Raw genomic sequence first — 13003 nt, 5'->3', positions numbered from 1 at the left:
CAATTGAATTAGAGAGCTCTATAATCATAATTGTTACTAGTAAAAATTCAATTAGAGAGCTCTATAATTGTAATTGTTACTAGTAAGAATTCAATTAGAGAGCTCTATAATTGTAATTGTTACTAGTAAGAATTCAATTAGAGAGCTCTATAATTGTAATTGTTACTAGTAACAATTGAATTATAGAGCTCTATAATTGTAATTGTTACTAGTAGAAATTAAATTATAGAGCTCTTTAATTGAATTGTTACTAGTAAAAATATAATTACGACGAGTAACGCTGGGACGTTTTTATGCTGAAAGGGCCTCCCATAGACATACACGTTTTAGCTCATACCCTAAGAGTGGCAGTTTCAAGAAGATATAAAACAGGTTTCCTCAAATCTTTCCCTGGAGGGTCCAATGCGCTGCAGAGTTTAGCTCCAACCCTGATTAAAGTCACCTGCCTGTGATTTTTTGAATGATCCCAAAGAGTTGAATATTGAGGATCCCATTGTAAACGAGATGATTCATCTCAAGGAGCTTGTCCTCTTAATAAAAATTATTGTCAACATTGATTGGCATTGATTAGCATGCTTAGGTGTGTATAGGGTTAGAGTTAAAGATTTGAGGATCCCTGCTATAAAAAATTATCTGTGGGGTATTTTGGAGTAAAACTTAGCATACACACTCTGGGGTAGAGCTGAAGATCCGATGGGTTTGGTCGAGTTCAGGCTTAATTTATATCATCTTATGTGGGCTTGGGTCGGGCTCGGGCTTGCGCTCCAGTTTGCGAGGTAAACGAGCGGTCATGTGATGTGTTTTGATTAGCATGAGAAAGATGCAAAAATGGATGTTGAGTAGGTGTAAGCTGTCAATCAAAATGTACTTGTCGGGCTCTGGCCAAAACCTATCGGGCTCAGGTCCTGTCGGGCCTAACTTTTATGGCAAGATTACAGCTCTACTCTGGGGACATCAGAGAACAATTTAAACAATTTAAAATATTGTATTAATGCATTCTGTGGCACCTTTAAGATGTACATGTCATTTTCTACCCTAATTTTAGCCCTTTTTGATTTAAATGGTTAATTTGAAGGGGCGTGTCTGTTGTGAGACTTCATTGTATACGTCCACTGCTATGATATGATTTCTTGAAAGCTTTTACTGAATATTTACTGCTAACAGCTGCCAAGTTGTTGTTGTTGTTTTTTTGAGAACTGTAGAGCTGTATACTCATGTTGCATCACAGTTAGTAGCTCTGCCCTGTAGCTAAACACAGTAATGTCTGGTGAGCATGATGCAATGGTCTCTTTATTGCAGTGCAATTTTTGTAATGTCACAAATACTTATCATATTATTATAACTTAACACAGTGAAAACATGCATGTTAACTGTCAAATGCAGAAATCAAATCACTGATTTGACAAACCACCAGCCGGGAGAAGATTTGTGATTTTAGAGGGAGGGGGAATGATTTTATGGATCACAGTGATAGAGTAGAAATTTGTCAAGGTGATAGATAAAAGTCTGACCACTTTGGGAGTGCATCATGAATAAGAGTGCATTTACTGTACTCTTGGTCACTTTTTTATTATTATTTGTTTATTAATTTCTTTTGGTAAATAGTATAGCTGTCTGATTGGGTGTGCCCATGTAAGATCTAACCAGTGAGTGCAATGTCATTTTTGGATGAATAAATCTTCTGGGAATTCTCTCTATCAGAAGGACCTATACCTAACTTCACTGTTGTGTCCATGTTTCTCAGAGAGCGTAGCCGGGACCGCCACAAATCCCTCAGTAAGGAGAGTAGTCGCTCAGAGAAGTCTGTCACTATCAACGCTCCACCAGAAGGGCCATTGTTAGGAAACCAATCAGTGCGAGGAGAAGAGGTTCAGGTGAGAGAGGTTTTGTGTTATTTTTAGGACTGTAAAATGTGAATCACTGGTTAAATTTAAATTTAAATTAGTGTTAACTTATATATATATATATATATATATATATATATATATATATATATATATATATATATATATATATATATAAATATATATATATATATATATATATATATATATATATATAATTCAGCAACCTGCATGCATGTTAACTGTCAAATGCAGAAATCCAATCACTGATTTGACAAACCACCATTTGATTTAGGGGGATGGGGAATGATTTTATGGATCACAGTGATAGAGTAGGAATTTGTCAAGGTGATAGATAAAAGTCTGACCACTTTGGGAGTGCATCATGAAAAAGAGTCCATTTACTGTACACTTGGTCACTTTTTTCTTTTGGTAAATAGTGTAGCTGTCTGATTGGGTGTGCAATGTGCACTTTGTTTTTCAATCCAATGTAAATTAATGTACCAATTTCATGAAAGTTAATACATTTTTGACTAATGTTCACTAAGTGTTTTTGCAGAAATAATTTATAGTATTCGTTAGTTTTCTTCTGCTGCTGCTGCTGCTGCTGTTGAATCTATGGCAGGCAGCCCATACAACCACTTGTGGAAAAGTTATGAAAACTGGCACATGGATAGAGGACAATCTCAACATTAACTATAGCAAGTTTGAACACCAGCAGCTCAAATTTTCAGTCATGTTTATGCTAATATTTTTTTAACTACAAAGTCTAGGGGTGTGACAATACACGTATCATGAGACAATACACAATAGTTTATAGAAGTAAAATAATACCATATGTCTTTGAAAAAAAAAACGTTGACTAAAACTAAATGAAAAAAAAAATAATGTGTTGAATTAACAGTGCTTGCATTTTAATGTATTTCCAGGGCTTGCATTTTTAGGTCCTGAAATTTAACATAGTTTTTTATTTGTGCTGTGAATATTTCAAAATATTGCACACATATTTTCATAATTAAAAAATTAAGTAATTCTTATTCACCTTCCTGAATTCACTTCCAAAATATTAAATATTTTTAAAAATACAATGTATAATATTTGACTTTCCAAATTTGCTTCCACAAATTCAGTGGTTAAAGGTGGCGCAAGTGGCTGTTGAAGAAGTAATTTACAAAAAATGAACTGCAGAAATTGAGCAAGTGCTAAGTTGAAATTTTGATTGTCGGGGCCAGTATTATGGGATCAGAATCCAGCCAAATGTATTGCAGTCACAGATCGAAAGATATTAAGCATAAATCAAATATTTAAAAATACATGTAAAATAATAATGCATAAGACAGAAGAAAAATTTTTTTTTTTTTTTTAAACTAACCAACAGCGCAGTTATGGATCAAAAAATAATAAGTGTAAATCAAAAATGTAAACACATAAAATTAAATTGAACAAAACTGAAACGGGTTCAAAAATTTCCAAGTCACAAACAAAATCAGGTTTCCTGCTCATATGTTTTTTTTTGTGTGCTTATGGTCTTTTCCCCTTTCCACTTGTTTCCACGTTCTTCGCTTGCGTTCCTAAATGTTGCAGTTAGTTTCATGTAAATCAGGACAGGCTTCAGCGTCACCATTGGGCTACAAGTTCTAGATTGACAGTTGCTTGTCTAGCCAATCAGTCCAAGGGGGAGTTGACGTCACTCCAATGCGACTCGTGGCTGCTGTGGCAGGTGTGTAAAGTAGAGGGTGGATTTTCAAACCTCTCCCGTACCACTCCTGCAAAAAGAATAAATAAATAAATAAAATCCCGTCCCAATCCCACAAAAAACCTTGGGGAAAATCTTGTCCCGTTTCATTTAAGAATGACTCACATTCCCTCCCACTCCCGTGTTTTTTTTTTTTTTTTTTTTATTGAACTGAATTCATGTGATAATATGTTACTACATATATCTTTTAGATGAAAAGCTATATTTGAGGTCTGTGAATGATAGGTGGGCTTTTGGATGTCCTGCCCAATGTAGGCTACTATAGACCAGCCGTTAACTATCTGTCCTTTATCAGCCACAACAAAATCAAACAGGAGGACAGGCAAGTAGAATTGAGTTAAAAATTACTTAATTACTCTATACTTTATTTACAAGGTAGGCTATAAAGTTGAGGATCAAAGTGTTATTAGGATTCCAGGTCCCACTGACATTTGGCAGGTGATGGAGATTTACCGCTGATTACAGAGACGGCTTTACTTAACCGCGTGTGATTTACCATGCAGCCCTACTGCCTAAAATATAAAGTATTGCTCACTAAACCAAACTAACAAGACGTGTTCACAGGCTAGATATCAGCCTACTCGGACTACATAGAGCTTGTAGAAAATATCATAACACACAAAGGGAATTTTTCTGTCACCCACTAACAAAATAATTATTGTCTAATTAGATTGTCTGCTATGTGCCTGCTGACGCTGGTTATCCATCTTCACACAGCAGCCACGAGTTGCATTGGAGTGATGTCAACTTCCCCTTGGACTGATTGGCTAGAGGATCAGCTGTCAATCTAGAACTTGTGGCCCAATGGTGATGCTGAAGCCCACCCTGATTTATATGAAACTCTAACTGCAACAATTAGAAACGTAAGCGCAGAATGTGGAAAAAGAGCAAAGGGGACAAGACCATAAGCACACAAAAAAATTACATATGAGCAGGAAAATTCTGAATTCATGTTTCAGTTTTGTGCAATATAATTGTAAATGTTTTCACATTTTTGATTTACGCTTATTATTTTTCGATCCATGACTACACTGTTGGTTATTTAAAAAAATTGCATTTGTTTTTCTGTTTTGTCCGTTATTATTTTACACAACTGTTTTTAAATATTTGATTTATCAGGGCTCCAAACTGCGACTAAAACGGTCGCATTTGCGACCATAAATATTAAAATGTGAGTGAAGTTTTTGCTGAGGTCGCCACTGGCGACTAGGCATATGTATTTACATGTTATCTCTTAAAAAAATTGCATGTAATGCCTTTTTTACTGATTGTTTTGCATTCACATCTTTTGTTATATTCGCGCACTGAGAGAATGCGCATTGACGTTTTAGTGGGAAAAAGAGTTTTAAACAGTCCTCAACTGCCGCGCAGCAGCGCTGACACACACCTGATAAACGCGCGAGAGAGAGAAAGTGCAGAAAAACAGCGTCTATTTTGTTCATAACTTGAACAAACTACAACAGGTAAAGCTGTCATCTGTGTGGATATTGGCAAAATCGTTAGCAGTTCTCGTTTATAATCATAAGGCTTCTTCTTAACAAGATCTTAGTCCATGCTGTGTTCTGTTAATGCATGAAGTTCATTATTTGACGTGCACTTGCCTTCCAGTAATCGCAAAAAGCTTTGTGCTTTGTTACTTTTTAATTTACAAAGTATCAGCTTTAAAATTATTCCAAATGGTTCTTGTCACATGACCTGTGGTACGCTTGCGGGATTCTGAAAAGTTGAGATGTTTTTAACTCGATGCGGTGCGGACGCACCTGGAAAAAAACGAGCACGTCGCTTCCATTATGAGCACGCGCGCATACCGCGTGCCTGCATTAGAAATAACGAACGTGACCGCGCACAAGACTTGACATGTGAACGGTCCCTAATGCGGCAGGCGCGATCGCGAGTAGTGCCTCAGTTCAAGCAGCAAGAGAACCTATCATACCTTGCTCTTTACTACTAGAGTACATAATGAACATGAATTAACATCAGAAGGTAGGCTTTTTTATAAGAGATTCTACAATACAACACTTTCAAACTGCAGAAAACGTGTAAAGCTTGTAAACATTGCAACGTAATATTAACCTCAGTAACCTTTCGGGGTCCATCATCAGTCAGCTAGAAAAATAACTATAAAGAGGAGCATTTTGCTATATTTATGAGCTATTGAATTTTAATAATTTTACTTAACCTGTTGTCTACATGATTCAACTCCTCCTATAAAATTTAATTTTACTAATTAAGAAAAACAGACTGAAAGTGTGAGAGACATGCACTCTTAAAAATAAAGGAGCTTAAAAGGTTCTTCACAGAACAATTTTGGTTCCACAAAGAACCATTCAGTCAAAGGCTCTTTGAAGAACAATCTCTTTCTGACCTTTTCATAATCTGTTATTGTCTTGAAATGTAAAAGGTTCTTTATGAAACCATTTAGACAGGAAAAAAAGGTTATATGGTATCATGAAGCACCTTTATTTTTAAGAGAGTATGACAACATTTACAGGATGCATTGAGGAGGACCCCAAACTATACTCAGGGGCCAAGTGTTGCTTATGGTTCATGATATTGGTACAGATTTTGTGTAATAAACAACGCATGACTGTATATTTCAAGTTGGAAAAAACATTTAGCTCCCACTTTAAGTGAACCTTCATTCCCAGGTCATCTACAAGATGGAATAAAATGCTGATAAAGTCAAGAAAAGATGAGACATAAACATGTCAGTATGATTAAAAAGTTAAAATGTAAAATAAATAATTTAAATAAAACACATAAACATATTTATTCTGTGGCACCTAAAAAAATAATTTGGCGCCTAAGTTTTTTTCTTATAGGAGCCAATGGCTCCTTACTCTATTTTTTTGTTTGGAGCCCTGTTTATGCATATTTTTTTTGATCTGTGACTGCAATACATTTGGCGGGATTCTGATCCCATACAGTATAAACGTGGGAAAGTTAATTGTGGTTATGTTTTCTTCTTCTTCTTCTTCTTGCTTTACGGCGGATCACTCCTAACACTCCTAATTGAGATTGTAGATAGAGTGTGGTCCATTTGAAGGATAGGTGGCTAAATGCACTTAAAAGTTATCTGCTGTAAAGCAAGAAGAAGAAGAAGATATTAGGGCTGGGTATCGATTCAGATGTTCCAGATTGATTCGATTTCGATTCACAAGCTCTCAAATTGATTCGATTTCGATTCTCGATTCGATTTCGATTTTTGATTCTCGATTCGATTTCGATTTTCGATTCGATTTTCTATTAGAGCTGTAATCGGGCCTTAAAAGTTAAGCCCATGTCCCGAGCCCGACACGTACATTTTGATTGACAGCTTTTTAAAAGCCCGAACCCATTTACAACCCAACATTATTCAAATGTATGCAGCACACAGCTCTTTTGCCTTTGTCAGGAATGAGTCATTTATACATGGTTTAACATAATTTATACATGACTAACGTAATAGGACACTTGGAAGTTTGAACAAAGAAATAAAATAAGTCCTCTGTAACATCGTAACATCTCAGCACTCTATAAATAGCCCTAGGTATAGGCTCATTTAGCATATAAATAGGCCAACGCACCAATAAAAACAAGTCTTTCTTAAAAAATTTAATTAAAATAAATTATAAATTAAGATGGGTATTTGGCAATAACGAAATTAATTAAGATAAAGGCTCTGCCGGATTTGCTGACATAATAAAATAATAATGCCAACATTAGCTTATATAGCCTACTCTGTCTACATTATGCATTTAAGACTCAAATAATATTTAGTTATTATTTGAAAAACATTTACTTAAAAGATTAGGTAAGGCCTAAGTTTTTGTGGAGGAATGATTGAATCCACTGTAGATGTCTTCAGCGCGCTCCTGCGCTCGATGATGGTGCGTTATTATTCACTCATTATTCTCATTATAAACAAGGTCAAAACTTTTCCAAACCTCAGACTTTGCTTTAGTTGCTGGTGCTACTAAAACGTAATCGTTAAAAGCAAGCCTCCGTTTCAACTACTCAGCATACATTTTCGCATCTTTCTCGCGCTAATCGAAACACATTACATGACCGCTCATTTACTGCACAAGCCCGAGCACGGCCCGATTGGTTCGATTGGCAATGGGCTTCTTCACACTGGCTGAACATGTGCAATTGTGCTTTTGAAGACAACTGACCACGCGCACCTGTCCGCGTGGTTGTCTGCTCAGACTCGATACACACTCTCCGATGGCGATGTTTACATCAAGCTTGCATAGCGGTCCATAGCGGACTCGAGGACGCAGAAAGTATAAGAGGCTTTAAGATGCAGTCTGTTAGACGCGAACGGGAGCATGACCTGACGCACATTGCAGAAAATGTGTTCAGCATATGGTGAGCCGCATTTGAATTCGTGACGGAACCACTGCTTTAAACTGAATGAATGAATGACAGGTTCGTTGGTAACATCTATGGTAACATCGCACAAGGCACATAAGAGGGTGACATCTAGTGGAGAAGATTTGTAATTAGATTAACGCTAATCTTACGTTCAATGTCTGCGGAAATAAATATGGAAAAAAAATCGATTCATGGCCTTTGAGAATCGATTTTGAATCGACCACATTTTAAAAAACGATTAATCGAAAAATAGATTTTTTTTACCCAGCCCTAGAAGATATGTCAGGCGCCAGCTGTTGAGAACACTCTCAAAGCCATAATTTCCATCCACTTCCATTATATGACTGGCCTACTGCAACGGTTTGAGTTACAACTCTTTGTTTGTGTTCTACTGAACCTACATCACCTACATCTTGGCTGCCCTGGGGTTAAAGGGGGGGTGAAATGCTCGTTTTCACTCAATATCCTGTTAATCTTGAGTACCTATAGAGTAGTACTGCATCCTTCATAACTCCAAAAAGTCTTTAGTTTTATTATATTCATAAGAGAAAGATAGTCTGTACCGATTTTTCCCGGAAAAACACGACCGACTGGAGGCGTGACGTGTGGGCGGAGCTAAAGAAACACGAGCGCGAGTAGGCTTTTGTGTTAAGAGCATGTGGAAGCTGTGACACCGTGAGGAAAAAAACAAACAAACAAACCATGGCTAACAGTCAGATTCAGCTGTTTATTTATGATCCAGAATCAGATCCCGAGGCTGAAACTGAACGAGAGCAGCAGCATCAACGACTCGCTCCGAGCGGGGCTCGAACCCGGGTCTCGGCATGGGAGGCGGACGCACTAACAAGAAGGCAGAGATATTTGAAGCAGTTTTACTCACCGCCTGCGGTTCCAACACACGATTGTGACCCTTTTTCGTTGGGATTGCATCATCCTTAAGAAATGAACGATACGCAAATCCGGCGTCAAACTGGGCCTTGTTTGTAAAACAAGCATCTTCGAAATGCAGGGAACAAACACAAACACTTGCACAACTCCGTTGATGCTCTGTAAAAATAAACTCCATCCACTGGTCCCTTAATGCTGTTTTTTTTTTTGGTAATCTGTGCAGGGTTGTCTTGCCCTGGCAACCAAAAATACACTTCTTTTTAGACATTTCGCGACGCTCTCGCTCTGATCACTGAATGCCTGTGCTCTCATTGCTCTGCTATACGGGAGTGCGCGCTCTTCCGGCAGAAGTGCCCTTAAGACCCATATAAGGAAATTCCGCTCCATCTAACGTCACACAGAGCCATCCTCGAAAAAAACTTTAGGAAACTTGTGACAAACCTGAAGGAGTATTTTTGGAACAGAAATACTCGTACAACTTCATTTTTGAAACTTTGTCCATGTTTAGCATGGGAATCCAACTCTTTAACAGTGTAAAAAACTCAGTATGCATGAAATAGCAAATAATTGCACCCCCCCTTTAAGCAGATAAACATGAAATATACACATAACGTGGAATCCAGTAAAAGAACTGTATAGCCACACTAGTGCTGGGCGGTAAACCGGTTCATACCGAAAACCGGTGTATATTTAATATACTGCATTCATACACTCAGCGTTCAGAACAAAATATTTATGTCTAATTAGATTGTCTGCTATGTGCCTGCTGACGCTGGTTATCCATCTTCACACAGCAGCCACGAGTTGCATTGTAGTGATGTCAACTCCCCCTTGGACTGATTGGCTAGAGGGTCAGCTGTCAATCTAGAACTTGTGGCCCAATGGTGATGCTGAAGCCCGCCCTGATTTACATGAAACTCTAACTGCAACATTTAGAAACATAAGCGCAGAATGTGGGAAAAGAGCAAAGGGGACAACTCTTTGTTTGTGCATATGCTGCGCTGCGGCTGCGCGACACCGTTTCAGATGGACCCTTTACAATGTTGCACTTCTAAGCAGCGACTGCGAGGCGTGGTGAGGGTAAACACAGCAGTTCTCTGGTGTTACGTTATAACGCCTGTATCACACATAGTCCGTCTGCAGTACTTATTAATAGATTCCAGCTGCACGAGGTTGCGGTGCGTCGTCTGCAGCAGTGCAGCGATTGTTAACGTAGTGAGTCTATTTTTGCTGTGCTGTAGGTGCTGAATTAAAGTGAAAGCGCATTGTTCGCGGTAAAAATTAACATAGATTGACATGGAAACGCAGTCAAATGGGTTTTTGGCCAAGTTTAAAACAAGAAAAAGAGCACTTTTAGATAAACAAGGAAAACAATATTTATGTTTAATATACTAATATATTAAGACCCGTGGGATTGCTTGTGATAAAGATTTAAATGCAAAATGTGTGAGACTGTTTCTGACTGTGGTGTTTTAATTTTAAATATTTTAACAAGAAAAGTAGGTTAATTTTTGTGTTTAAATGTTTTGCCGCTTGCTTGAGTAGCTTATTATACAAACCTAATAATGCATTGTTTATATTTATTGAGTTTCAACTTTAAAACTTTTAAACTTTTAAAAATGTCTATATGAAAGATTGTTACTGTTCTGTGATAAAAGACTTACAATGCTGAAAACAAAACACACACACACACACACACACACACATATATATATGTATATGTTTTTTTTTCCTTTTTTACTTGATATGAAATCAAAACAATGAACAAATGTTGTGTTTGTGGACTAAACTGACACGGATCAGTAGCGGACTGCAAACACGTCCTGTGTGAAAGCACAATGAGTCCATGCTGCGGTCTGCATAGGCACTGCAGGCAGATTATGTGTGCAACAGGCGTTACAGCCAAAAAGAGAAGCCTGGTCTGTTGTTTGGAGGTTTTTTGGTTTCCAAAACTCCGACGTCGACCAAACATCCATTTTATGCAAGTGCTGTCAGGCTAAAATTGTCGCCAAAGGCGGCAACACGAGCAATTTGCTTCAGCACCTTAGCCGCAAGCACGTCTTGCAATATCGACCAGAAGAAAATGCATTGTACACCTGATTATGCATGAAAAAAGTAATTAACCAGAAAAAGGAATGGAATGGAAGATCTCTCCACTGAGGCAAGGGTCTGCTTATTCAACATGGATATGTTTTGTGCATGAGAGATTGCAACCCTTATTTTTGTAAATATGGACATTTAATTTCATTAAAAAGGCTTATTTTACCTTGGAAGTAATATCAGTTTCATTGATTATAAAGATAGCACTCTTTGCTTGCTTTCTGTAGATAGTCCATTGACAATTTAAATAAATGTTTTATTTACCATGCTTCTGAGTGCCTTCTGCAATGATTCGAGAGTAACAACTATATTAAAATGTGAACTGAATCTGAAATTGCAATGTCTGACATAGTGATAACCATTAGAAATAGACAAGACAAAAAAAATCTCTCAGAAGAACAGATATGTGCATTAATTATTGAAGTAATAAGTTGCATTAGACCACCCACTTTTTATCTGTTACCTGTTGTCAAGATCGTCAGCTGGAGTGCCCATGAACTTCACTAGAGGGCACTCCGCTTAGGACTCATTCAGAACTCCAATTTCCATCCTGCCTCATACCTGGGACTGATTGCACACACATACCTACATCTGATTACACACCTGCAGCTAATACACACACCCATATAAGCAGCAAACTCATGCCAACTCACAGCTAAGTCTTGTTTAGCCTGTCTTACATTTCCGAGTGTTTTCTCTGTGTTTGTTCCTTCCGTGTCTGACCTTTGGATTGTTTTACCGACTGTTATTTTCTGCTGCCTGCCCCGATCTCTGCTTGTTATTGTTACCGATTCTGGATTAGCTCTGACATACCTGACGCTGTTCTGGATTACTGCCTGTCTGACCATTCTTATAATTAAAGACCTGCATATGGATCCGAATGTCTTTGTCTCCTCCTTACAGAAGACTTCGCCAAACCAGGATCCAGCAGCTTTATTGAGCACCATGCCAAGTATGGAGCCAGTTAAAGGTTCATTCGAAAGTAAGTGTGCTTTGGTCCATTTTTCAAGATGGACAACCCATTGAACTTTATGTGGAGGAATTTCTTCAGTACACCTTATGCCTGGGGATGAGGAATTGTTAGGGACTGTTTTTGGAGTGGTCTTGATGCTAATACAAGCTTAAACTTACCAGATGAAGACCCTACTGGACCCTGGGACAGTTTATTGACTTTGTTTCGCAGTTTTGTGACATTCCCTTTACAGTTGAGGAGGTCACTACTCTGAGGTGTCCAGCTCCTTTCCTTCTGTGGTCCTTGTACCTGAGCTTCATCACAAGATGGCCGTCAGCCCGGCTCCACTGCATAAGATGGCAGCCGCCCGCTGATCTTCCAAAGTCAAGTCAGGTCCCCATCTACCTCCCAGAGTCAAGTCAGGTCCCCATCTACCTCCCAGAGTCAAGTCAGGTCCCCGTCAACCTCCCAGAGTCAAGTCAAGTCCCCGTCAACCTCCCAGAGTCAAGTCAGGTTCCTGTTGATTTCCCAGAGTCTAGTCAATCACCGTTGACCATCCAGGGTCAGGTCAAGTCACCGCTGACCGTCCAGAGTCAGGTCAAGTCAGGTCCCTGTCAACCTCCCAGAGTCAAGTCAGGTCCCCGTCAACTTTTCAGAGTCTAGTTGAGTCACCGTCAACCTCCCAGAGTCAAGTCAGATCCCTGTTGATTTCCCAGAGTCTAGTCAAGTCACCGTTGACCATCCAGGGTCAGGTCAAGTCACCACTGACCGTCCAGAGTCAGGTCAAGTCACCATTAACACCCATGAGTCAAGTAGATCCACAGTTAAACTTCATGAGTCAAGTCAAGTAACCTTTGATCTCCATGAACAAGGTCAAGTCACCAATGATCTTCGTGAGTCAAGTCAAGTCACCATTAACACCCATGAGTTAAGTCAAGTAAGACCGCAGTTGAACTTCATGAACAAAGTCAAATCACAGTTGATCTTCATGAACAAAGTCAAGTCACGGTTGATCTTCATGAACAAAGTCAAGTCACGGTTGATCTTCATGAACAAAGTCAAGTCACAGTTGATCTTTATGAACAAAGTCAAGTCACAGTTGATCTT

General features: G+C 38.5%; 1 protein-coding gene across 1 annotated transcript in view; it reads left to right on the top strand.

The window, feature by feature from the left end:
• Positions 1 to 1641: 1641 nt before the first annotated feature.
• LOC113105570 (vang-like protein 1) overlaps positions 1642 to 13003 on the top strand; it is a 48381-nt gene continuing 37019 nt past the window's right edge. Inside the window, exon 1 of the mRNA XM_026266714.1 lies at positions 1642 to 1874. Within this exon, the coding sequence (XP_026122499.1) occupies positions 1734 to 1874 (141 nt within the window). The 5' untranslated portion in view covers positions 1642 to 1733. The remainder of the gene's footprint in view (positions 1875 to 13003) is intronic.

Source organism: Carassius auratus, chromosome 1 (genome assembly GCF_003368295.1).
Source record: "Carassius auratus strain Wakin chromosome 1, ASM336829v1, whole genome shotgun sequence".
Lineage (NCBI taxonomy): Eukaryota > Metazoa > Chordata > Actinopteri > Cypriniformes > Cyprinidae > Carassius > Carassius auratus.
This window is presented reverse-complemented; position numbering and strand designations above follow the sequence as displayed.